The sequence below is a fragment of the Cimex lectularius genome, unplaced genomic scaffold (assembly GCF_000648675.2).
Source record: "Cimex lectularius strain Harlan isolate CLEC.00 unplaced genomic scaffold, Clec_2.1 scaffold30, whole genome shotgun sequence".
Classification (NCBI taxonomy): Eukaryota; Metazoa; Arthropoda; class Insecta; order Hemiptera; family Cimicidae; genus Cimex; species Cimex lectularius.
Genome location: NW_019392730.1, coordinates 2,125,601 through 2,153,420, shown reverse-complemented (window position 1 = coordinate 2,153,420; position 27,820 = coordinate 2,125,601). Strand labels below are relative to the sequence as shown.

Below are 27,820 nucleotides of genomic sequence, written 5' to 3'. Positions count from 1 at the left end.
ATAAATAAAAGAATTTTGTCTTATTAGATAAAACACACTGCTGTACTAAATTTAATTAGAAATTCTCAGATTTAGATTTTCATTTAACAGTTTAATAAATTAAAGCAGAATAGAATGCCTAAAATGAATACGATATAAAATAATAACATGAAATATATATACAGATGTACAACAGCCACACATTCAGTCTATTTAAGCAGGAATAAAAATGTCACAGAGAATTGACTTTTTAAGTAGAAACTGATAAACATTAATAGCAAATAAACATGAATTACATATTTACATAATATATAATGCATGTATATTCTTATATTTTGTTCATTTTTCTTTAATCTAACACCTAATCTCAGATAGCTATTGGTGGCACTTCCTATTATTAGTTTTCCTCACCTTTTTTTCAAGTAAATGATGACATTGCTACATTTTAATTTAATTCAATGTATATAATACAAAATAAAATCAAAAATATAGTGCTTTAGATGTTATCATTTTCATCATATCTGTTTGGCGAAGAAAAACGGCCTTTATCTTATTTATTTTCGTTTTTAAATCTTCCCCTCTCCCATTTTTAACGAAAATGACTTTATGAACCCATTTTAAAACGTAAATTTTAAAATTTCCCCTTAAAACAACAATGAAAAAAGTCTTTGAGGCACCGAACCTTTTTTTCCACCCCTGCTTATTTGTTTGATAATATATTCTCTTTTCATTTGCATTTTTTTTCAGCCTGTTTTATTTTTTTTTAATATTTTCAATGTTGTGTACTAGTAACACTGGAGTTGTCAATTAGCCCTTGAAGCCCCTTCTTCTCTATGTAGCGACGCCTCGCCGCTTCAATCATCTTCGCTTTCCTTTCCATAAACGAGGCCATTCTGTCTTGAGAAGAACGTGAAAATATGGAATCACTCATTCTTCCACTTGTCTAAAAATAAAATTTTCTTTAATAATTTGTTTTTTTTACCGATTTTTGTAAAACCAAGTACAAAAAGGAAATGACATACTCCAGAAGCTGGCGAAGGTGTAGTAGGTGGCCTGTGCACGACTGTAGAAGAATGCCCGTGTGTCAAAGGCGTGAAAGTAACAACGCCTTCGAGAATGTTGGATATAGTTACATCAACAGATCTTGTCCGTCCTGTAATAAATATGGTATTTAAAAAACTTAAGATACTTTAAAGTTAAATATTACAAACCTAAATCTCGTAAAATCACATCTCTAGGTACGTTTGGCAACACTTCGGAAACTTGAGTTGCCATGCGTAGTAATTCTGGAGATGGCTGTCGCACGTTAGCAAAAGGAGGAAGGACAAGTACACGCTGGTTTAACTCATCCAAGTATCGTTTTTCATATTCTGCCTGAACGACAATTAAAGTTTAATTGCAAATGACATTATTTACTGATTTTATTTTTTTTCTTTTAACTTACTTTATCACTAGCAGTATAAGGTGCAGTTTTGTATGACAAAGCGGTAGCGATTTGTGTTCTCATTCTTTCTGTAAAGGCATCATCAGTTTCGTCCGGTTTCCGAGTTAAAACATCTAAATACCTGAAACGACGAGAAATAAACTATTCAGCTCGAGTTAAACAAGTTTGCAAATAATTACTTGATTTTAAAGACAGTGTGTGGTGAGAAGAGGAACCAGAAGAAGTCCAAAAACGCTGAAGAGCCCAGAACCGTAGGGGCTGTGTTGGCCCATATAGACCTCTCTGTGAAGACAGCCACCGGCTGTACCCTGTTACAGAGTTGAGCAGCAGTTGTTTTGAACCTAAATCAAAACAATAATTTAGCCACACAAAAAATTTACAAAAAAAAAATAAAAAGTGTGAATGTACTTGAGTAAACATTCTTTTCCAGAAGTAGTTTCTTCAGGCTGAATTAAAACTGGCCTGTCATCTTTATCAATCTGTGCTCGAAGGCTCTGTATTAAATTATTTCCATCATGGCTGAAATCGTGCAGGCCCGGGATTATGCTCACAGGCAAAAACCCTTCCCATTTTGTGTGCTGAGGAAACAAACATATATTTAGCAAGTAAACATCACTTTCACACACAAAAAATTGACAAACAATTGAAAGCGTGCATTTTCTATTTTTTTTTAGCGTGGCACAGAACCTGACTCTTTTTGATTGCAAGTCAGTTAAAACAAACCATAATAACAGTTATATTTCCAGCATCATAGTTTTAAAGTCCAAATGTACTAAAACATTTTTTTTATTTTGTCTAGGAAACCTGAAAAGTAAGTAAAATGAAAGACCTTTAATTTAGGTCGATAATTCTGTGGATAATCGGTAGCCTAGACTTCTCTAAATTAATATTCTTTGGACCATACAAGACAGAATAGAATAAAATATTTTATTTTTACATATTGGAGGTAATTACTGCTGCAAACATCAAACCACCAAAATTATATAACAGTTTATACATTAAGTGATTAATTGAAGAGGTAAGAGAGTAAGGTCAATGAACAAAATTACAAATCACAAATTTTATTTTATTTGTTATTATTATTTTTTTAAGAACATTTACTAAATTGGTGAATAAAATGTAAGTTATTGTTATTAATACAATCATTTTCTTGTTTGAGTATTTCATTTCATTTCTTCTCGATGTTGGTCTTTATTTTATCAGAACTTCATAGAAGAAGACACACAAGAGGCGATCAAGTTGAAAATAGAATATTTTTTAGTTTTTAAAGTGTCTGATCATCCTCACATCTATATCATTCTAAATTTAAACAATAAAGATGATTAAGAAAGTATATAACGAAAGATATTTAAAAATATACAGACGGCAGTTATTTGCATCAGAATATTTTGCCGTATGAAGTTGTAAGAAACAGGTCATTTGAGTTCATTTAAGAGTGGCTTAATGTTAAAAAAGTTAAATCATACAACAAAAAAAGGGTAGTAAGAGTTAGGTGCTTCTAAATGCCATAAGGTTTTTGTTTGATTGTAAGGGTTTAAAATAAATATTCAGAAATCGTGAGATGCGGTCTGTGGTCTCACGATTTCTGAATAATTATCGACTAACGGTCACTAATCACCACACGTTTAAAATAAAATAAAAAATTCTACATGAATTTTACACCAACAATTGTTAATATAGAATGATTATTTAGAGATCGTGAGATGTGGTCTGGTGGGATGTAGGTTTAGAAAAACATTTTCTTTATCTTGCCAGTGTTTTGATCTTTACTGAGATCATCTTCAGAGCCTGGAATTTGTAAACATTGTATAAATTATACAAATACGTGTAAGATGTGAAAAAACGAATTTATACAATGATAGAAATTTTAGATTCAAAGTTTTTGTACTCACTCAAATGCTAGCATGAAAAAGAAAATGTTTTTCTGAACCTACGTCACACCAGACCGCATATCACGATCTCCAAATAATCATAAATTAATGAACACTAAATACCACACGTTAATATAGAATTTTATCATTGTTTCATGAATTCAGTCAATGACAAACAAGACACAATTTTTGTAAAATCCAAATGTCACAAATGACATCCGACTACATTTAAATCATGCTGAGGCAAAATTCAGACTATTAAACTTTCCCAGGATGTGTATAATAGAAAAAATAATTGATATTTATAATCAATGATGTACTATCAATATTAGGAAAATAGCAAAGATGAATTTATCTGTCCAATATTTTCGAATGACAATATTTCAATTCAATTAAGTACGGGGAAAATTGAAACTGATATTACCATCAGAAACACCATGTTTACAGAAAGTGTCCCAACTAAAGAAAAGTTAGGTATGAGTCTACAATACACAATTTTTTTTTTTTTAATTTCAAATCAAGTATAGTATTTGATCTTTGTGAATATTTCAAATCAAATTAAAAAATATATCAATGAAATTATAAATTGTGATTAATCATAATATTAATAATTTATTAATTATATGTAAGAGGGGGGCATTGGTGGCCGCAACGGTTTAGGCATTGACACGGCTCTCATCCCTGTAAGGTGAACCCCACTTACAAATGGGCTTTTTTTCAAAAACACCGGCACCTTGAGTGTATATGACCTCTGCTGTTGCAAACCCTCGTTTAAAAAAAAAAAAAAAGTAAGATTAGATTATTTATCAAGACTAATTATTTATTAAAACAAGATTAATTATATTCAAAAATTTTGATAAATTATAGTTCAGAGAAACAACACTGTGGGACATTTGCATACACCGTTGTGGCAATGTTGTATATCACATATGGAGCGTGCCATCATCAGCAAAATATTCTCGCCGGCAAATTGTTGACTGAACAGGCTTGGCATATGAAAGTGTTGACCGGTGACAGAACACACTAACGAGTGTTTTTTCATGTTATTGGTACTAATAATATATTTTTGCTTTTGTCTGTACAGTGACACTAGTGACAGTCCTAGTATGATTATGAAACTAGTAGGAAAAAACCTTTATGCCGTCCTTGATATGGGGATTATTTTTGACTATCTATTTTACATGTACACTCTACTTTTACAAGGGTACTTCAACTATGAGGTTATATGAACCGTCAGGGTGGTGTTTTTAAAAAAAGCCCATTTGTAAGTACATTGGACCTTACCCTACACTGCTGAGCGCCGTGCCTTCAACTGAACGGTTACGGCAGTATCTTATAATATGCAGTATTAATACGTTATAAGTAATGAGTTTTTTTCCCTTGGGGTGCCGGTGTTTTTGAAAAAAAAAAAACATTTGTATGTACGTCGGGTTCGAATGTAGGGCCGCTGGATTCAAACCTGGGACCTTTACTCTACAGTAATGAGCGTCGTTTCAACACCTAAACCATTGTGGCCACCAACACCCCCTAGAGTTTATTTACATATAACAAAAATATTTTCTCATTTACATAATTAAATTATATATTTTATACTAATTGAGTATAATTAATGTTAATAAACAAGTATTTCTCTAAATTGTCTTCTGTGAAATAGTGCCTATGGTCACTTAAAATTTGTGAGAATATTGAATACTGAAATAAGACCTAAGAAGGGGTTCTATATTCTTTTGTCAGTATTTCTAGAATCTTCTCTTACCGTCGTTGCGGCCTATTTCAGTTTTCTTTGAATTACAACAACTTTTCGTCAACTTGTTATTTTTTACAGATTGTTTTTATGCTTCCCCAAAAACCAACATAATATTTTAATGGGTTTGGGATCTGGTTTCTGGTCAGGTAGAGAAAGAAGTAGATTCTGTGATCACTTGTCAAGCTTTCGGCCTTTGTAAGACCTATTCTCAGAATTACCCCCTATGCAAAACGTTTTCTTTATCGACTGGACCTGCATTTTGGGGAGACCACTATCCTTGAAAAAACTGAAAAAACTTGTCTTAATTTCAACTTAACCAACTTCATGTTATTCGAGACCACGTAGTCAATGTTGTCGGGGTTTTTTCATCATTCTGTAATGTTAATATGAGAAATAGGATGCTGCCCTGATGTGGTCTTATAAAGGCCGAAAGTTTGGCAAATGATCACAGACTTCTTCCTCTACCTGACCAGAAACCAGATCCCAAACACATTAATCATCGTGGTCAATTTCTTAATTATAATATTTTAAATATTTTGCACGATAAATGCAATTTTATGTAAAAAAAAGCCTTCAAATATGTAATTTTATGCAATATTCATCAAATATGCAAAAATATTTTTTATAAATAACCCACAGCTTCCTAGATACATGATTCAATAGATAATTGATTTCTTCGGTTGTATATGGTGGCGAACAAAATATGTAACTGTATAAAAATCCGTTCTCTAATAATAACACTTTAACAATACTCACAGTTACACAGCCTGTCAAAAGGTGGAACGCGATGTGATCGAATCTCGTGACACAGTTTGAGACGATCACTTTGGCCGATTTGTCCCGTTCTTTCTTGTTATCCTGCTCGACGTTCACACCCAATACGAGGCAGAGCATACGCAGCACACAACTGCAAACAGAAACGGTTCAGCGTCCCAGCTGATCGATTCTTAACCGTCGAGGTCTTACCTTCTTATCAAAGGCGTGTGGGTGAGAAGGAGTCCGACCAAGCAAGTATGGAGGCAGATAAAAAATCTCAGTACAAAGATTACAAGACCGAACGGGAAGTAAACAACTAATAATATAAACTGCCAATTGGACTTGGGAAATCTGAAAAAAAAATGGGTCGCCAGTTAAAGCAAACACAGTACAAGAAACACTTCTTACCAACTGTGAGATTCATTGAAACGTTAAAAAACGAGTCGACGTACCTTTCTTTTTCGAATACATCCTTCAACTGCAAATTGGCCCCGATTGCCATTGTATCATCTAAGAGAAAAAGAGCCTCGGTTATATAAAAATGACTAAACAAGGTGGGGGAAAATGTCGCTGAGTTATGGCCGAGTATGAAACGGGCCCGAATTTAAAACGTTACATAAAAATGAACCGTGGAGGAGAAGAGGAAAAATTCGAGAAGAGAGAAGAACAATGAATTATGTACGGGAAGGACTCGAAACGCACAGCTGTTCATACTTCTCAGTTCTCACCGTGGTGCCTGTTCACAATTCCTGTTCTGCGACGTCAGTGTCATATGGCGCAACCCGTCCTTTCCCGCTAGATTCTCACATATCTCAATTCTCACAGACAAACCCAAAATATTACGAATAGTCTGTAAAAATAAGAAAACCGACTGAATTTGTTAACACAAGCTAATCAATAGCAAAATAAAATCAATTTCGTTTTAAACATAGGAATCATTCCATATAATTCACTTTGGAAATACAAATTTATTTCTCTGACAATAAAATTTAGACTATTCAAAACTCTTGTTTTATCTTTTCTTACTTATTGCAATACTATCTACTCTTTTTCACATAATCACACTTCTACTAAAAAAATTGAATACTTTTTAATAATTGCTCATTATTGGCATCTTAGAAAGCATCTATATATTGACCTATCTACTCTATTTCATCTTCCTCTCATCTTAGGCAACTTTTTCAAATTAGGTCACTTTCATCCCGCAGAGAACAAATAAATCTTATTTTCCTCCATAAAATCCTCCATAGCACCATCGACTGTTCAGACCTTCTTCATTCTATTTCCTTCAATGTCCCAAATTATACCACTAGATCCTGCCAAACCTTCCACTTTCCTTTCCAGAAAGCCGATTTTTTCAAGTTCACTGGAATTAACAGAATATTGAAATCATCACATATAACTGCACAAGATTTGTATTAAGTTTACGAAGAAGAGAGCACATCTCAACACATGACAGTTCATTTTGGGTGTTAATTTACTTGATTACCTTAACCTACGATCTCTTATTTACTTATTTAAAATTAAAAATAGATTCTCCCCATCGTACTTATTCGTTATATTCGTTTAAATACTATGGAAAGCTTGTATCATAGATTGAAATCTATGAATAATTCATTTAAAGATGCTGGGGGGAGGGACGTCTGTACAATTCCCTTCTATGGCAATTTTTTTTTTTATTCCCACTGCGACCTAAACAGTCTATCATGGAACCCCTACAGCTTATGCCCATACCTTGGAAAGTGCACTCCAGGTTCTTATAACACTGAGCACTTTCCTTAGTTCCTCTTCATGGAATTCCTTGGGTGTGAAAAATGTCCTACTAAAGTGGCTGTACCATAAACAGTTTTACTTTTGCAAAGGATATGAGCCAATGTCTCTGGCTCCTCCTGGTAGAGCCGGCATGTTTCCGTCTCAGCCTTGCCCATCTTAAAGTGATAGTTAAGAGGGCACGCCGATGTAGAGGCCTATTTTTCTTTTTAATCTTTTTTTCTCTTTTTTTATAAATTTTCTCAAATCCTTCCTGCTGGGAGAAAGAAGTTCGCCTTCTGTTTTTAGATGTTTATAAATCTATTGTAGCTTGTCTCATATGTGTACTATTTGCCCAGTGTTTGAGTTTTTTTTCTCATTCCATTTTTCCAGTCCCTGCTTAAGCACACTCTGTAGTAGTTAGTTGTGGTTCTGGTCCCATGGGTGAGAGGGTTGCACCTTTTTTGGTTAGGTGGTCAGCCTGTTCATTTCCTTCTATACCTTTATACATGGAACCCACTTTAAAGTAATATTATTGTGTTTTCCTAGAGACATTAAGCAATTTCCACAGCATATTAGGTCAGCCCACCCCATTCGGGCTTTCAAGCGTGAAGCTTTCAACTTATTTTGCAAGCAATCCTTGATTTGATTAAACTGACAACATGATCTTGCTGCTATTCTCTTTTTCTTCTCTCTTTTATGCTTTCCCTTTATATCTACTTCTCTCCTTCATCCATATTCAACTATTATATATATGTTATATTATATTTATACAAATTTTGTTTATAATTTTTTTCTTGTATTATATTTTGTAACCTTTTCATTATTTTTTTTTTCTACACTAGTTGTCTACAAAGGGCCAAGCCCTATTGTGAAAAAGTTTTTTGATAAATATATTTTTATTTCTATAATCTTTTTCTACATGACATTTTCTAAATATATCCTTGTTTTAACCCATGACTTCTTCAATTTCAATTTTAAATAAATAATTTCCTAAACTATTATTAGCTTAAATTATGTTGATGCACTCTATGCTGCCGAAGTCTGGGCATTGGACTATTATATATAAAGAATCTTGACAAATTGTAGACACGCTTTTTTAAGCAGAAGTACAACAAGAAAACATTCTTGGACCCTTCTTGTATCTTACGTATACGTCTGATGGGTCTCCCTTGGAATGACAAATTATCATGAACCCAAGTAGCTGATGACTTGGCAACCTGGTGAAGTAGTCATTGAACTACAAAACTATTTGACACAAATAGAAAAATGGCGCAACAATGGAGAACATCAAAGCTGCTGTTTATCTCAAAGGTGAAAGAATCACTAAAACTGTTACTTACACATTACAGTTGACAGCAAACTTTCCAGAAACAAAAGCAATGCATATCTGCCCCACTACAGTAATGTTAACAGCAATCAACATTCCACCCGTACATATTTTACGTATGTACATACGTATGTACAAAAGGTGGCTTTTGAGTGTCTCAACCTGACATAAGAAATAAAACCAGCACAAAATTCTGAAATTACTGAGAAATATTTGACCAAGAGCAAAGTCTGAGGTGGTAACTATTATTTTTATGTTAAACTGTTAAAATTCAGATAATTTAAGAAAGTACATTTATTTTTGAAAAAATATAATAAAATAGATTTATAATTGATTTATGAAGGGAAAAAACATCATGTCAATTCAAAGAAACAAATTTACTGAGATGTTTGACCGCGTGCTATGTTTAAGGGGTTGCAACTGTTTACAGAAATGTTAAAATTCAAATAATTTAAACAAGTACAGTACATTATTTGTGAAAAATAATTTAATAGACTAGCTTTATATCATTTGATTCAAGAAAGAAAAAATCATGTCTATTCAAAGAAAAAAAATTTCTGATTGTGAGAAGTTCAACCGCAGGCAAACTCTGAGCGGTTTGCGACTGTTTTCAGAAGTGTAAAAGTTCAGATAATTTAAACAAGTTCAATACATTACTTTTAAAAAAATAATTTAATAAATTACATTTATATAATTGGATGTAATATAGAAAAAAAATCTGAGATGTTTGTCCATGAACAAAGTTGGTAGGGTCAACGATTGTTCAATACTACACTAAACTTTATACAATTTTAGGCTTGAAATTTTATGTATTGTACATTGCTGCTATTATTTTTCTCAGTATCATAAAGCACAAAGTATTAAAACATAAGTTATGCTAGAATTGGAATATGGACTTGAATTCGATGGAATGAGTAGTCTTAAAATTGAGCAAGACTATGAAGAAAATGCAGTAAAGTTGTTGTAAATTCTGTTGGCCATGAACAAAGTTTGTAGGGTCAACAATTGTTCAATACTACACTAAACTTTATACAATTTTAGGCTTGAAATTTTATGTATTGTACATTGCTGCTATTATTTTTCTCAGTATCATGAAGTGCAATGTATTAAAACATAAGTTATGCTAGAATTTATGATTTTTCCTTCTTGAAGGTGGGATAATAGGTAAAGATGACCTATTATCCGACTTTCAAGAAGGAAAAATCATAAGTTAAACTGTTGAGGTCGAAATATAAGAAAACATCGTTATGCTAGAATTGGAATATGGACTTGAATTCGATGGAATGAGTAGCCTTAAAATTGAGCAAGACTATGAAGAAAATGCAGTAAAGTTGTTGTAAATTCTGTAATATTTGAGGTGTTATTTGTAAGTGTTAAAATTAGGAGATTCGAAGGGAAACCGGTTGAGCGCGACCCGACAGATGGCTCCCGACGGTGCATAAGCAGGACGCGAGCCTGGGACAAAAAAAGAACCACCGTACACAAACCTGTGTGGACGGAGAATCCCCTAATTTGCATGTGTACATAAAATGGCTGACGATTCTACCATTATCAATAATATGAATACAAAAAATGGAAATTTCATTTGCGGAGTTGTCGAAGGTAGGAAATTCAAGGGCGGCGGCTCGAGGCGGATCTGTTGGGTCCGCCCGCTCCCCCGGCCGACTTTCATTAGGGTTACTCACAGTAATTGCTGACAGCCGAGCTTCTCACAGATCGAATTCTTGTTTACCTCTTCACTTCCTTCCTCACATCGGTCCGTTTACTACATCTGGCTGATAACAGACTATTTATTTTGACAGCACCTGTGACTAGTTGTGGGTAATGAAAGACGACCCAAATTCCCTGACTGCTCAAACCGTCTTACGCTTTTCTATTTATATTTGTACATTTTGAGTTTTTTTCTTGACCTTCTTCTTTTCAGACTAACAAAAACAACTTTTCTCCTTGTATCTGCTTCGATTGAATTAACAGTAAAAAAAAAATCCAAATACATAAGACAGCACCATTTTAACACAAACAGATTGAGGTGTTCTTATTAAACCACTTATTATTTTATGAAATATAATAAAGAATAGAGAAAAAGACAGCAAGAGCTTAGTTGGTTGCAAATGGCCTGCATAATCACCTTAAATATGGCATGAGACAAGTCTAGTATATTTATAGTACAAAGTCACACACTTATGTACATTACATACAACATTAAAACAGTTGAGAATTGGACCACTATGTGTAGTGATTTTTTTGTTCTACATTACCTCTATAACAACCTTAAATATTTCTTGTGATTTAATTTATTAAATTGTATGTTTGTTTGTACTAAAACAGTTGATAATCTGGCTACTGTGTGAGCAATGCTTTTTATTTATTAATTTTTTATTGCAAATGATCTATACAACCATCCAAAATGCAACAAGAGTTATACAGTATATTTTCTTATACATAGTCACACTAGAATATACTTTTATGTATATAATTTGCAATTTCAATTTATTTTTTTATATGTAAGGTCTTGGTTGAGATGAAAAAGTTAGTGTCACGAGTGGGATACCCACGACCTTCGGTTTAAAAAAAATTGAAATAAATAATATGGTCAATTACATCACTAAACATAAATGGATTAATATAATACACAATATTAAAATAATTGAGAATTGGACCATGATGTATAGGAATTTGTTTGGTTCCACATGATCTATAAACAACCTCAAACCTTACTTGTGATTGTATATATTAAAATAGTTGTGTTTCTGTATAATATACATATTATGTTCTAAAACAGATGATAATCAGGCTACTGTATGAGGGAATTTTTTTTATTGCAAATGATCTATACATCCATCCTAAATATGACAAGGGATTTACAGTATATTTTCTTATAACAGTCACACACTTGAATATGTACATAATATAATTAATAATAATAATGAAATTAAGATACAATATTAAAACAATTGAGAATTGGACCACGATGTATAGGAATTCATTGTTTATATTTTTTAAAATTGTTGATAGTCGAGCTACTGTACGTAGGAATTAGTTTGGTTCCACATGATCTATGAACCATCTCAAACCTTACTTGTGATTGTATATATTAAAATAGTATATGCATTTCTTTGTATGTATTAAAACAGTTGATAATCAGGCTACTGTATGCGAGAACTTTTTTAATTACGACAAGGGATTTACAGTATATATTTTCTCATACAATCATACACTTTTATGCACATAATACACAATATTAAAACAATTGAGAATTGGACCACGATTTATAGGAATTTGTCGTTTATATATTTTAAAACAGTTGATAATCAGGCTACTGTATGTAGGAATTTGTTTGGTTCCACTTGATCTATACAACGACCTCAAACCTTACTTGTGATTGGATATATTAAAATAGTATATGTGTTTCTGTGTATGTACTAAAACAGTTGATAATCAGGCTGCTATGAGGGATTGTTTTAATTGCAAATGTCTATACAACCATCCTAAATACGACGGATATACAGTATATATTTTCTCATACACAGTCACACACTTGAATACGCTTATACGTACATAATATACAATATTAAAACAATTTAGAATCGGACCACGATGTATAGGAATTTGTTGTTTGTATGTACTAAAACAGTTGATAATCAGGCTACTGTATGTAGGAATTTGTTTGGTTCCACTTGATCTATACAACCTTAAACCTTGCTTTTGATTTCATATATTAAAAATGTTTGAACGTATGTACATATACACTATGTTTCTAATACAAAATCACAAATTTGAATGTACTTGTATATACATAATATACAATATTAAAACAATTGAGAATTGGACCATAATTTATAGGAATTTGTTTTGTCCCACATGAACTATAAAACAACCTTAATTATTATTAGTGATTAGATATAGAATGTATGTTTGAGTGTGTGGACTAATACAATTGATAATCAGGCTATCGTATGAGGATTTAAAAAAAAATTGAAAATGATCTATACAACCATCCTAAATATGACAAGGGATTTATAATATATTTTCTTGTAAACAGTCACCCACTTGGATATATTGTGCATAATATACAATATATTTATTTAGTAATCAACATTGGCCGTATTAATTATTTAATTGATTATAATTTTTATCTACGTCTTGGTTGAGATGAAAAAGCATGTCAATATGCCACTGCTCTAACTACTTGAACTATTTATTTAGAAATCGTGAGATGCGGTCTGGTGTGATGTAGGTTTCAGAAAAACATTTTCTTTATCGTGCCAACGTTTCGATCTTTATTGATATCATCTTCAGGGCTCAAAGTGTTTGTCTTCTGTATAATTGTGTCATTCTTGCGTGTCAAGGGTGCCATATCGATTAACGGTCACTAATCACCACACATACTTGAACTATTATGACATCCATGACCTTTGGCTTCATCTTAACCAAGACCTTAGATAGAAAGTATAATTAATTAAAATAATATTGTCAAATATGACTACTAAATACATGTATGGATTAAGATAATAAATGTAGAAGTTCTTAGTTCACTAACAGCTCCCTTTAGCCACTTTGTAAGTCACCGAGAATCGAATCCTGATTACATGATATTTGAAAATATGGCAAATAAAGAGAAAATTTGAAAGGTTGTAGGTTGAGATGAGTAGTTGGTGTACAGGTGGATTGAAGTCATGATTGCTCGCTTGGGGGGTTTTGTGAAACCAGCTTTTCATCTTAACCAAGATCTTAGATAAAAAGAACAATTAATTATAATATTCATTATTAAATCAATTGAGAATTGGACCACGATTTATAGGAATTTGTTGTTGTATGTTCTAAAACAGTTGATAGTTGATAATCAGGCTACTGGTCTAAAGACATATACAACGACCTCAAACTTTACTTTTGATTTTATGTATTAAAACTATGTATGTTTTATATTGCAAATGGTCCATACAACCATCCGAAATGCAACAAGGGATATACAGTATATTTTCTTATACATAGTCACACACTTGAATATACTTGTATGTACATAATCCACAATTTCAATTTATTTTTTATATGTAAGGTCTTGGTTGAGATGAAAAAGTTAATGTCACGAGTGGGATACGAACCCACAACCTTCGGCTAAAAGAAAAAACCATAATTAATCGAACTAAATAACATCTTCAATTACACCAGCAAACATAAATGGATTAATATAATAAACAATATTAAAATAATTGACAATTAGACCATGATGTACAGGAATTTGTTGCTTGTAGGTTTTAAAATAGTTGATAATCAGGCTTCTGTGTGAGGAAATTTTTTTTTAAATTGCAAATGATTTATACAACCATCCTAAATATGACAAGGGATTTATAGTAATTTTCATATTCACAGTCACCTACTTGAATACAATACAATAGGAGAACTGTGGTGTCTGATTTGTATTTTCCGTACTTCTGGGTTTGAATCCGGGTGTAGCCCATGGTTTTTTAATTGAAAATAGTATGAAAAATGTATTGTAAAGTGAGTTAACCCCTTGTCCGCAACACCCAATGGGTAGTTGGATGTTAAGCCTTCCTGTAATACAATACCTGACAAAACTCGTGGCTAGATTTCATTTAGCTTTTAATTGAACCTCTTCAGAATCCATTGAATCACCATGAACCTTTCATTCTTTATGAGGATGTGTAATCACTATCAAATTTTTCGGTCCAACACCAAGTGTTGTGCCAGGTCATAAGTTTTTATAATTTCACAAGCAGCTATAAATTTTATTCCAATATGATGAAAATTTCTTTCAAAACCATTAAACGTTTTTAAAATTATTGTTTGTAGTTATGACCTTTATTATGACCTTCTTAGGTAAACTAGAGATTTCTTACATATGTTTTATATAGAGAAAAAACAGTTAAGAATTGGACTATTGATTATATAAACTTATTATTATTATTTTTTATATATTAGACAGTTTAATTTTGATATTTCTGTACTGATATGATATTCTATGTTTTAAAGGGTTTTATGGTAGGCCATGGACATCAGAACAAAGGAAGGACCTTTTTCAGAAGTAAGCTATTTGTTAGTTTATGTCCTACCAAACTCAGCCAGTTAATTTTTTTTTATTTCGCCCAGGTTGAAAAAATGGGGAATGAACTCTTATATTTATGCGCCGAAGGACGATTCAAAGCACCGAGCCAACTGGAGGGATCTTTACACCGTCGAGGAAGCGGAACATTTGACGAGCCTTATATCTACAGCGAATGAAAATGGGATAATGTTCTACTACGCCCTCTCGCCTGGCCTCGACATCACTTATTCCAATACCAAGGAGGTCCAGTCTTTGAAGCGCAAACTGGAACAGGTGTCACAGTTTGGCTGCGTCGCTTTTGCCCTTCTCTTTGACGACATCGATCCGGAGATGTCTGAAGCTGATAAAGAAGTCTTCCAATCATTTGCACATGCTCAGGTATCAAATTAAAATTCCCATTCATTAGAATTTCTTAAAAGAAAAAATCAAAATGTAGCCTAAGGGAGTGTAAAATATAAATATTTAATTAAAACATGTAATGTTTTTGTATTTCATTTATTAGCAGTATTTTTAAAGGTGTATGCTGATTTTTTTAAATAATATTACATTTTATTATTAAAAAACTACCTATACTTTCAAAAATAAGCCCATCAAATGGCATAATAAAAATGACCCATAACAGAAAATACAAAGAACAACAATTTGCAAAAGAAGACCATAATTTAATGGTTTATTTCACTCCCCCTCACAATTTATGATTTGTAATAGTAACTTGTATTCAACCCAAAAACAAGAAAAATATAATAAATGTAAAATCAGTTTTTAAAAAATTAATTGTAAATCATAAATCAGGGTAACACGGTAGCCTAGTGTTAGGGTCTTATAGACCCTGCAATCATGGGTTTGATTTCCACTAATGCCCCTAGAAATTTTGACCTCCTCCCCCCTCATAAACATCAAAATAAGTACTGAATCTTGGCCAGTGTGGTAGATATGAAACCGTTTAAAAGCGTATAATTAAAAATATAAAAAAAACAACATATGAAAATAATCTTGTAGCCGATTGTTTCTTCTTAGTATATACTGTTCTAGGAATATATATGACAGGATTTTTCAGTTGAAGGAGGGAAAAATATAAAAAATTGTTTTATATAATGTATAATATAAGCATTTCAATAAAGAGGAGAGGTTTTGTAATATTTATTGGGTTTTCTTGAATAATTGTTACAAGAAGTAACAAGTCAATATCCGTAACTATTTTACTTTAGGTTAGTGATATTTTGATTTTAAATTAACAGGTTTCAGTTACTAATGATGTTTATCATCACTTAAATCAACCCAAGTTTATCGTATGCCCGACTCAGTATTGTGCAGCTAGAGCAGTTCCGAACGTACAAAATTCTGAATATCTCACTACGTTGGGGATGAAGCTCGCTCCTGAGATAGACATTATGTGGACTGGTAATTTTATTTTAATTAACAGTGATTTGAGAAGTTTAACGAGGTTTTTTTTTTGTCAAGGTGGAAAAGTGATCTCAAGAGTTCTCTCTGTTGAGTCGATCGAAGAAGTGACAGAGGTGATGAAACGGCCTCCGGTTATTTGGGACAACCTTCATGCCAACGACTACGATCAAAAACGTGTTTTCCTAGGCCCGTATCAAGGCAGGTCGCCCGACCTTATACCCAAGCTCAGGGGAGTCGTGACGAACCCAAACTGTGAGTTTTGGGCCAACTTTGTAGCAATTCATACATTGGCGCAGTGGTCTAGGTGCAACATCGACGGTGACCGGGATAGAAGTAAGCTTTAAAACCTTATATAACTGTAATATGGTTGAACTTCTCTTAGGAATGGGATTTTGTGTGTTTATTAGAATGGTTGAGAAAAATTATTAAATCCATTTAATGAAAATTTAAAAAGAAAAAATACACAGATACTAATTTTCTCTTTCTCATGGACTTGTATGACTTCGAGCTTTTTTCTGACAGAAAGATTCTTTGTTTTTGCACTCAGCATCACAATCACAATCTGAGAACTGTCTTAACAGACTAACTGAATGAGAATTGACCGGGTAAGCACCAAAGGCATTTTGAGAGGGTTCTGCAGGGTGTTTCCAAAACATTACTGTTTACACAGAAGAAGCACAATGCAGCTCGTCTTTCAGAAAATCATATAAAGTTTCTCTGAGTTTTCACCTGAGCGACTGGTGTCAGGAAACATCTTGACCTGTCTTAGCGACACTGGGGGTTAATCACCCCACTTCATGATTGTAGGTGACTTCTTGAGGCTACTGGCGATAGTTGAGGCATACAGGTCCTACTGAGTGTTCACACAAGCGTTGTCTGCTGCCAGTTGTTGCCTACGAAATGTATTTTGACATTGAAAAACTCATAATTGAGGTGAAAAATCACCCAATATTTTTTATTTATTTCAATTCTTGATGCCAGTAATCTACAGCTTGAAGAGAAATGAATATTCAATCAATATTTCCTGCTTAGAAATTTTTTTGCTATAAATGAAGTATCAAAGAACATGTAGAACCCTTTTCTAACAAAAACCATTTATTAGTTATTAATTTTGTGTGGTGTTTAGTGACTGTTGGGTAATGATTATGTGGAGATAATGAGATGCGGTCTGGTGTGATGTAGGTTTTAGAAAAACATTTTCTTTATCATGCCAACGTTTCGATCGTTATTGAGATCATCTTTAGGGCCTGGGATTTATAAACAATCATCATGATATCACACAAAACATATAATATAACATATAGAACAATCATCACATTAGAATGTTTGATGTGTGACATTTCTATATAGTCTAATTCTTCAACAATTTGGCTTTCCTTTCCCTAATTAACCCTGTCTATATAACCCTGAAAAGATAATCAGGCCGAACCATTTCCCATTTTTTCCTATTTTTGTTCTGTCGGCTCCTTTTACCTCAAAGAAGCCGACTCCTCATATAAAAATGTCTTTCTATTCCGAACTTCCTTCCCCACCCCTTTAAAATCCGATGTATATAAACATAAAACATCAATATCTCACTGGGACTCTCAACATGACACACAAGAACGACACATCTACACGGAAAACAAACACTTTGAGCGAGTACAAATCAAAAATTTCTAGCATGTTATAAATTTACTTTTTTCACATCCTACATGTATTTTTATAATTTAAACAATGTTTATTAATCCCAGGCCCTGAAGATGATCTCGATAAAAATCGAAACGGCATGATAAAGAAAATGTTTTTTCTAAAACCTACGTCACACCAGACCGCACCTCATGATCTCCAAATAATCATTTATTAATTTTATTCATCATAATTTTTCCATCCATAACTTTGGGCTTAACAGCCTCCACCCACAAAAAATTGAAATCTAAGAACTTTTAGAAGAAGAAGCCTTTGCGTCGCAATCTAAACAAGGCTCTAAGCTGCGATACGGATGATGATTCCAGGTTTCTGTTGAGCTTCCGCACCTAAAAAAGGTTCATCCTGCTAAAAATCTTGAGTGCCAAATGGACCCTGTTAAAGAAATATAATCAAATAAGCAAACACCAACTCCATTTTTACAAGGCACTACAGCATGCTACCTATCTTTTTAAAACTATCCATTTTCCTATAACTGGAATAGAATTAGTTTCTCAGGGTCACCTCTGTTCGATTTACCCCTTCCTATCCATCAAGTTTCCTCCAGTTATTCTTAGCCATTGGTAGAACCGACAAACAATTTTAGAAGTGATTTTACATATTATCTCTATGATTATCACTGAGGATCCAGAGAGAGTGACTGCGTTTTCCATAAGGAATTTGGTGGGGATTGCCTGGCTCACCGTCAGGTCTCTGAACTGCTCACATGTTCTGGATTACCAAACCCTGTGATCAAGACCTCTGCCATTCGTGTACTACTGAATTTGTTTCCTTTTTGCTGTCCAATTTGAAGAGACTTTTCTATTGAAAAACCTATAAATGTAGTGTATGTGTAGTCGTTTATTAGAATGTAGAAGTACCTTTTTTTAGTAAAGTATGGGAAAAATAAAATTGCATGGTTATCAGAAGTTTGGAGTTCGACTGAACTGTTAAAACAAATGGTTCAAGTCAATGGTTTTCACTAATAAATATACAGTACACCTTAAAAAATATCTCTTTTTTTCATTAAACCGCAGATAAATTATAAATATGATACTTCAGCATTTCAGCACATATTTGTAAAAACGCATTAAATTTTACTCACTCAAATAGTATATTTTATGTGTGGTGTTTAGTGAACGTTAGCCAATGAATATTTGGAGAACGTGAGGTGCGGTCTGATGTGATGTAGGTTTTAGAAAAACATTTTCTTTATCATGCCAACGTTTCGATCTTCATTGAGATCATCTTCAGGGCCTGGGATTTATAAACATAGTTTAAATTTTACTTAAAAAAATGAATTTATACAATGCTAGAAAATTTTAGATTAAAAAAAATTGAATTTATTCAATGCTAGAAAATTTTAGGTTAAACTAATTAAAATTTCTAGCATTGTATAAATTCAATTTTTTTAATCTAAACTTTTCTAGCATTGTATAAATTCATTTTTTTAAATCTACAATTTGCTAGCATTGTATAAATTCATTTTTTTCCACATCCTACATGTATTTGTAAAATTTAAACAATGTTTATAAATCCCAGGCCCTGTAGACAATCTCCAAATAAGAATATTTTATTCTAAAAACAAAAAAAAATATTTTGAAATTCTTTGTTCCAGATGAGAGTGTATGTTCTGATATAAAATTAGAGACTGAGGCAGACGATGGCAGCGAAGTGCCAACCCGACTTCCCGTAAACATGTACCACGCCCGTCGTGCACTAAGAAACGCCATAATCGATTGGTTACCCGAATTCCATAGAAATAGACAGGCTTCGGGTAAATTGGAATATTCATATTATTTTTTTAAATTTCTAATTTTTCACATTTAAAAACAAAAATTTTCTAGGTTTTATTACAAAGCCTCAAGTTCTTAGTTCCTTAGCAGTGCCATCAACAGTCTTGTCGACTGTCTCGACACCCGCTGTTGTAAACACTTGTATAGTCTTGACTGGTACATCAACCGTCACTTCTATTTCTAAGTCAACCATTAATCTCTCCACACTTAAAGAAGTCTGCACGACGGTAACCATCTAAAAATCATTTTTATTTAAAGACAGTCTGTGTAAAAATTATTGTTTTGTAAAGGTAAATGGCAATACTGGGCCAATAGTTATGAACTCGTTACTGTCTGAAACTAAAGTTTGCACCGAGCCGATGGACTGTAATGCGACTCCACCACCAGAACCATCCAAAGTGTCTCCTACTCTCGTAAGCTTCAAAATCAATATTTCTAATGTTCAGATTTGATCATATTATTTTATGTGTCTAGTGTGAAACTGAAGAAACGAATGAAGAAGAAGGCCACCAGCCTTCAGTAGACGACATGGATTCAAACAGCACAAACAAAATGTTGGTGGATTCCACTTCACCTGAGCCAATGACAGAAGTGTAAATATTAAAATATATTTGATAAAAGAATAACTTTATATATTTTTTTAATTTTTGGTTTTTATAGTGCCGATTGGAACCACCAGCAGTTGAATTTGGAGGACATCTCCCTCCTCTGTGATCTTTTCTACTTGCCTTTTGAACACGGTACTCAAGGTATTCAACTTTTACAGGAATTTCACTGGCTTCACACCAATGCCCATATTATTGCTAGTACTCATACAAGACCTGAGGTAAATTTTACACGTTTTCCTGTCAGGCTGTGTCATTTATTTAATTTGTATTTGTAGGTGGATGAGTGGCACGAAAGGGCAAAAAAACTACAAGATATGAGTACAAATGTAAACAAATTGTTTCAAAAGCTCAACGGTATTAGCAATAAAGAGTTAATGTACGAATTGTATCCTTACATTTGGGAGATGCGGGCGGTTATATCGACGTTGAATTCTTACATAAAGTGGCTCGGTAATATGCCTTGACTTATAACGGAATCTATTTTCTTCCCCTGTCATTCATTTGAATTTAAATTTCAGGAGGCGGGAAAATCGGCCAGATCACGGACAACCCAGCGATAGGAAACTATACTTGTAAGATTTTGCCAGGATGGTCGTTGGCCGCCTCCCTTGAAATTATTATTTTTAAGGTTTTTCTAAACGCTGGGTGTTTTAATTCTAAAAGTAAATATTTGTTTTTTGTAGGGTTTTCAAAAGGTTGGAAAGAGAGTTTCATGAGCGGTGAGCAAGAGCCTTGGGTTTTCAGAGGAGGACTTACTGCAGACCTACAAGTAAAATGAACATAATTGTCTTTTAAGAATTTTTTTCATTCACTTTTTATTTTTGATTGCCTGTAGTTGTTTGAAAAAGAAATCAAAATTTAATTTGTTTGATTGCTAAAGACAGTTTTATGTATTAGCTGGGACCGCGGTAGCCGAGTGGTTAGCGAGAGAAACTCTCGGCTCATAGACCCCGGTCATGGGTTCGATTCCCACCATCACCTCTGGTCTTTTTTCACAATCCCTGCCCCCCAATATGAATACACATAATAGTCTCCTTGGCTGATATCCATCGGTAATAAGGTCAAAAAAAAAGAAGCCATTTCAACAATTAAATTGAAATTTAATTTATATCTCAAACAAATTAGTCATACTTGACGGTTAATTGACATAAAGATACCAGTTGATACCTGTATATATTTGAAAAAGTCTTAAACCTTTAAAAATGTGGGCCAATGAGAGGTGGTAGTCTGTGAAGGAGTCAGGTCAGGAATCTGTCAAATAGATTTGGAAGAAACTCGATTCCATCCATTTCCTAATTTTTTCCATTTATGTGCTGTTGTCTTCCTAATAGAAAATACTTACCAAAGTTAACTATAACCTCTAAAACTAGTACGTTGCAGTTGTTAAGTTCAAAATTGACACTCTTATTGAACAGAGAGAAGAAATTCCTTCAAATTTCTGCGAATCTTTCATCAGAAATAACGATTCATGTGATCACTTGAATTTTGAAAGTGCAGCCAGTATGTTTCAAGGAAAACTTTGGTTTTCTGTGAAGTAAGCCTGTCAAACTTCCAACTTACATATATATTTTATATTGTAGTTTGGTCATTTCCAAACTTTATGCTTGTCTTTCCTTTCTGTTTTGGTCAGAATAGTTTCATTGGGTTGACAACAGATCTATTGATTTGTGATTGTAGGGTCTGGACTCTGTGGAAATTGGAAGGTTTGATTAAGCCCAAAGTCCCATGCTGAATGTCCATATTAGTTTAAATGTTAATTTGTGTATAAGTATTTTGTTGTCAAGGGAGAATTTACATCTGTTGTCTAGTAATCTTTTAAGAAATCGGTATCGTCGGTTCAGTTCTTTTTTTAAGAGTTCTTTTTTTAAGTTGGATATTGGAATTTCAGATAAGTACTTTTACAGATACAGCCCAAGGTAGCAGATGACATTTCCGAGTTATAAATTGGAGGTATAGTGATTGACAGAGGGTGAAGGTTATGTTTTGGGACTGTGGTGTTTAGTATGTTTTGCGATTTTTTAACTATTGTCCAATAGAATATAGGAGTCTCTGGAGGGTTAGGTGAGCTATAAAGGGGGGTGGATTTAAAGGACAGAATAGCAGTGTGACCAGCTTATGTTAGGATAGTGGTGTCGGGATGAGTAAGGATATCAGGCAGTATATACTGTGTATAGTGATGGGCCGAGAACGCTATCCTAAGGCCTAATATGCACTGGGATTCTTGAGTCGACTCTTTGAATCTCCGGAAAGTCTCGGCTGCATCTAGCCTGATTCCGGGCTGCCCTGATTCATTGTTGCAATGAATCTGGTGTGTTGCGGGCTAGCATTTTCGGACTCTTTTGAATCCCATCCGATATGGGATTCTTTGACTCAATGTTGCGCAACATTTGCCAGTGCGGACGTGAATTGGAACAAACGCTCTTGCTTCATTTATTTAGTTGACGTTCTAGTGAGTGTTTTCTTGAAGATTTTGGTACTGTCTTGTATTAAAGGTATGTTGTAGAGTACCGAGTTGACTTTACAGTTTATTGAAAACATACATTCCCATCGGTGTTTGTAGGATGTATCATTCACGGAATACAGAAATAGGGAATTGAAAAGGCAAACACTGAATGGTTTAACCCAAAAATTCAGTTTCTGTCGCCGAAATTGAAAAAAAAATGCACTCTTTAAAAGGATAGATTTTTAATGCACTTCCAATTGGATGCACTACGTACAATGCAAAAAAGAGCAAGGGAAATTCCTGAAAGAGCTAGGTCCTCCGGCATTTTCGCAGGCACTGATGAATGTGAACTGAATCTTGGTCTAGACATGATTCTTTGTCATGGAGCAGAGTCGGGGCTGCATCGCAACAATGAATCTACGCAGCTCCGACTCTGCCCCGCAACATGAATCGACTCAAAGAATCCCAGTGCGTAATAGGCTTAAGGAACACCCACATCTACCCTGAGCAAAAGGATCTGGCCGAAAGTACTTGTTGGCCATGTAAGACTTGAAGATGAGGAAGTGTGTATAGGGTAGGATGCCCTTGAGTTTACAGGACAAACCCAAAAGCCTGTTCAACATTGAGGAAGACCTCCTAGCAGCTTTTCTTCTTCTCAAGGGAGAATTTGAGGATGTCCACAACACGATGGCACTGTTAAACAAATTGATGGTTGAGGATTATATTAGAGGATTTGAAGATAGTAGGTGTTTGATTTTAAAGGAGTTTTTCAAATTTACGAAGAATTGGCAGTAAACTGATAGGAATCCAGAAGGTTGTGTGGTTTGTTGCGTTTAGGAATCGGGTGAACTAGTGTGTATACATCTGAAACAAAAATTCAACATAACCCCGCCATTGAAGGTGGCGAAATGTGTCAAACCGCAATGGGAGGATAGGTAGACCAAAATGATCAGAAATGACTAAACTACAGTCATCACCCTGTAGGCCCCTGTTTCATGTAACTTCAATAACTTTGACAAACTGAATTTGTTTGCCAGTAAAGTCCTGCAGATTCACTACTAGGTCACTCTGATCCTTGTTCTCTATATGTGCTTGTATCACCATTTTCAAATTTTTCCAACTACCTATGCATCATCCAATCTTTGATTTTATCCTCTTTTTGCTTTCAAACTTCTAAAGGTAGAGAAATGGCCTTGTGTCCATGCAGGAAGTTTAAAAAATTTTTGTTCTCCAAAATCAAAATTTCCTCTCGCATTTTGCGTTTCAGACCTTTCTCAACAAATTTGGTTCTGTGTCTGTCTGTGGTCAATTTTGTAACATGAAAGCGGTATCGCGTGCACATGTATAAATGTAAAATCTCATATACAGCTGTATCTCGGAAACCATTTCTCAGATTTGTATGAAATTGTCAGCCAGCTTATATGTAGGTTGCTTCCTTTATAATTTTCTATAACTTTTATACCATTCGATTAACTTATATGCATGTGCACAAATGTAAAATCCCAGACATAGCTGTGTCTCCGAAACCATTTGTCGGATTTGTATAAAATTTTTAGTGTTTATGCGGGTTGCTTTCTAGATTATTCCATATAAAGTTTATATCAATCAAATAAACTTGGACATGCACACGTGTAAACGTAAAATCCCGTACACAGCTGTATCACCGAAAATGTTTGTCGGATTCGAATGAAATTTTCAAGGGTTATTTGTTTATGTAGGTTGCTTTCTAGATGATCCTCTATAACTTTTGTACCAATCGAATAAACATATGCTCCTGTGCATGCACAAACGTAAAATCCTGTACACAGCTGTATTTCCGAAACCATTTGTCGTATTTGTATGAAATTTTTAGTGTTTCTGTGTGTTGCTTTCTAGATGATCTATGAATTTTTTACCAATTGGATAAACATATTCACAAGCACTTTTACAAATGTAAAATTTCGTACACAGCTGTATCACCGAAAATATTTGTCGGATTCGAATGAAATTTTCTAGGCTTATGTGTTTATGTAGGTTGCTTTCTAGATGATCCTTTATAACTTTTATACCAACATACATAAACATATGCGCATGCACAAATGTAAAATCTTGTATACAGATTTACCTCCAAAACCATTTATCGGATTCTCAGTTTTTTTGTTTTTTCCCGAAACGAGTCGTGAGATACAACTCAATACACCGATACAACAATCCTCACATAGTAAAATAAATCCTGTTGTAGAGGAGAGCTTAAAGTTCAACTACCCATGGGGTGTCATGGTCAAGGGCTCAGATCACTTTACAATACATTTTTCTTTGTCCAAATAATTTCAAATCAAGGATTACATCAGGTTTTGAACCCAGAACCACTGGTTATAGTAAATATAAGTCAGATTCCTAACTGTTTTGTCTGAAATAAACCATGTAAATTAATATACTAAGAATGAATGGATGAATACAAAAATCAATTATTTTCAAGTAAGTTAATTTTGACTTAAACATGTAATTTTAGAGACTGATCCCGGTTGATGGTGGCTCTGATTTATTCGTTTACAAAGTGCCTCAAGTTGTAAGTAACACGATATACACCATCAGAGAATTTGAAGAAACAAAAGATGAGGAAAACGTATTAAGCCTCAATCGTATCTTCAACAGGGAAAACTCATCAGACACTAACGAAAGGTTAAAAAAACTAAATAAAAACTCGCACAATTAAATTACATTCAAGCAAACTCTTTCTCTCCAGACTTTTAGAATGTATGCTGAGACTGAAACCTGAAGTAAATTTTGTAGTAGAGGAAGAAAGGGAGGACGAGGTAAAATTGATAGGCTACGCCCTTGCATTTATCAACAGCAGACCGCGCATAACTGAAGCTGAAAATCCAGATCCTCTACTCATGTCAGCTTTAGGAGGAGCTCGACCTCAGCACCCTTCATTAATGACTTGTGCAATCCATCCATCTGTATCGGACCAAAGCGTTAGCAAACGTCTTATAGTTTGCCTCTTGGCCGCCCTTAGGGCAAATGGTAATTTGAGAAAATAACCTGGCTAACATTACACTTATATTAATGTTTTATTCTTTCAGGTTCGTGCGGCTGTTATACCCCTGTCAACCCACAAAATCCAGCCCTTTTCGAATTCTACAATAAATTAGGCTTTATAGAGATGTCTCGCGATGAAGATTCATCAACCGTCTTCTTGAGTCGAGTCTTTTAACAGACTCGTTCTTCAGCATCAGAACAAGAGAGTAAATGGGTTAAAATTAAAAACCTCTTTATCATGTATTATTTTTAGAATTTCATTTTCTTAGCAGGACGGTTTGATCAGGTCGAGGCTCAAAAAATGTCTCTATTACATTTGCAAAATTTTATTTTTGAATTGCTAATTGGACCTATTTTATAGAGTTATTTTAAGAAATTCAACCTATAGATGTAATATAATTATATCAATTTTGGAAGAGAATTTGGATTATAATGTATTAATGTCTTAAGTACTTACTGTGATTGTACATGATTTTATTAACTGCCTGTCTATTTTGGAATGTTTTAATGAATTAATAAAGACGAATTATCATTCCAATATCAATTAGTACAATTATTGCTATTACAAGTATTAATGAGCTGTCACCATTTTGTCTTCCTGATTTTCAAATTTTCTATGCTTCCTTTATTGTGTTTTAGGTGTAATTAATACTAGACTGTTAAGAACGGAAAATATTCATGGTCAATAATGTTCTAATAAAGGCCATTTTTTTAAATTTGGTTTTTGTCCGCATTTTAAATTGTGCTAGTGACTGTGATGTTTTGGAAAGAGAGACATTATTTGAATAGAACTGATCCACCCGTTTTCCTTCTCACCTGCGTTTCCTTGAGGTTACGACTGATCACAGTTTTACAATTTAGTCTGTAAGGTCATAAAACATGTATTGTATAGCAATAAAATCTAGATGCTGACGATGCACAAAAACCAGTCTCCATATCTGAAAATTGTAACAAGTATCATTGCTCAAAAAACAAAATTAACAGTTTGTCAATTCAAATTTAATTGGCCGGCATTTTTTTTTGGCTTGATTGTATTTTCAGTCATGGAATTTTTCCAACGGGGCCAATCATTAAGAAATTTTGGATGACATCGATGAAATTTTAAAAATGTAAAATTTTCTCAAAAGTATAAAAGTATCTACCCCTGTAAGAGAATCTCAGTTTTTCTTCTATGATCTAGTCAATTCGATTTTTTTGTTTTGGGCCTTTGTCTTGACATAAATTGATTGTTTTTTACTGGGATTTCAATTGAGAAGGAAATTTGCAATATTAGTTATAATCGTTTCCTTTTAATTTTTAAATAGCTCTACAATAATTGTAATAAAAAAAATTTAGATAGTGTACATTAAGAAAAGTAATTCTTACTTTAATCCTTTTGGCACTAATTATGAAAAAAAATATTATGTCAAGACATGTTCGATTTAAAAAAAAAAAAAAAAAAAAATTAAATCAAATATAAAAAGAATTTCTTTGTGGGTCAAAATCTACAAGACAATTTTTGTAAGTTGTTTCTTAAATCCTGTCAGTATTGAATTGTTCATTTGTCTAAAAATTATTTATATCGCTCACAGCCAGGCTATATATTAACAATTTAAAAATACTTGTTATAAAGAACACTTTCTTTTATTCGTTATTCGTTAGGACTATTTTTTGATTGTACATTAAAATAATTTTAAGCTTTTTTTTTATTGAATTGTCAAGAGAGATTTTCCACACTTGTGAAAACTCCTTTATTTATAATCATGTGGTTGATGCACATAATTTAAATCATAGTATTAAAAATTGTGGCTGTCAAGTATTTTTAGATTTTCTTTTTTTTTCAGGTCGAATTCAAATTTGAATCAGTTTTAAAATTTAAAATACAAAATAATTGCATTGCATGTATTAAATTTTCGTACAAATCAAATTACAAGTTAAAATTAATTTTAATTGACTTTATAAAA

At 33.4% G+C, this 27,820-nt stretch overlaps 2 protein-coding genes across 4 annotated transcripts; one reads left to right on the top strand and one right to left on the bottom strand.

Annotated features, from left to right (window-relative positions):
- Window positions 1–135: 135 nt before the first annotated feature.
- On the bottom strand, window positions 136–10,729 carry LOC106662479 (ancient ubiquitous protein 1-like). Of its 3 annotated transcripts, XM_014386594.2 has the most exons (11): window positions 10,562–10,729; window positions 6,526–6,647; window positions 6,250–6,307; window positions 6,008–6,148; window positions 5,798–5,948; window positions 1,832–2,001; window positions 1,603–1,764; window positions 1,424–1,544; window positions 1,191–1,353; window positions 1,002–1,132; window positions 136–922 (listed from the first exon to the last, which is right to left on the bottom strand). In XM_014386594.2, exons 3-11 carry the CDS (start codon window positions 6,297–6,299, stop codon window positions 752–754), a joined length of 1,260 nt encoding a protein of 419 aa, XP_014242080.1. In that variant the 5' UTR covers window positions 6,300–6,307; window positions 6,526–6,647; window positions 10,562–10,729; the 3' UTR covers window positions 136–751. The 3 variants fall into 3 exon arrangements, with proteins under 3 accessions (XP_014242080.1, XP_014242079.1, XP_024082556.1); XM_014386593.2 differs by lacking the exon at window positions 6,526–6,647; XM_024226788.1 differs by lacking the exons at window positions 6,250–6,307; window positions 6,526–6,647; window positions 10,562–10,729 and adding an exon at window positions 6,206–6,224.
- Window positions 10,240–27,202, top strand: LOC106662476 (protein O-GlcNAcase). The gene is made up of 16 exons (XM_014386590.2): window positions 10,240–10,478; window positions 14,868–14,919; window positions 14,985–15,318; window positions 16,179–16,341; window positions 16,402–16,677; window positions 19,628–19,786; window positions 19,857–20,032; window positions 20,096–20,218; window positions 20,280–20,398; window positions 20,466–20,631; window positions 20,689–20,863; window positions 20,932–20,985; window positions 21,097–21,182; window positions 25,348–25,517; window positions 25,582–25,862; window positions 25,922–27,202. Exons 1-16 carry the CDS (start codon window positions 10,406–10,408, stop codon window positions 26,050–26,052), a joined length of 2,538 nt encoding a protein of 845 aa, XP_014242076.1. The 5' UTR covers window positions 10,240–10,405; the 3' UTR covers window positions 26,053–27,202.
- Window positions 27,203–27,820: the final 618 nt, after the last annotated feature.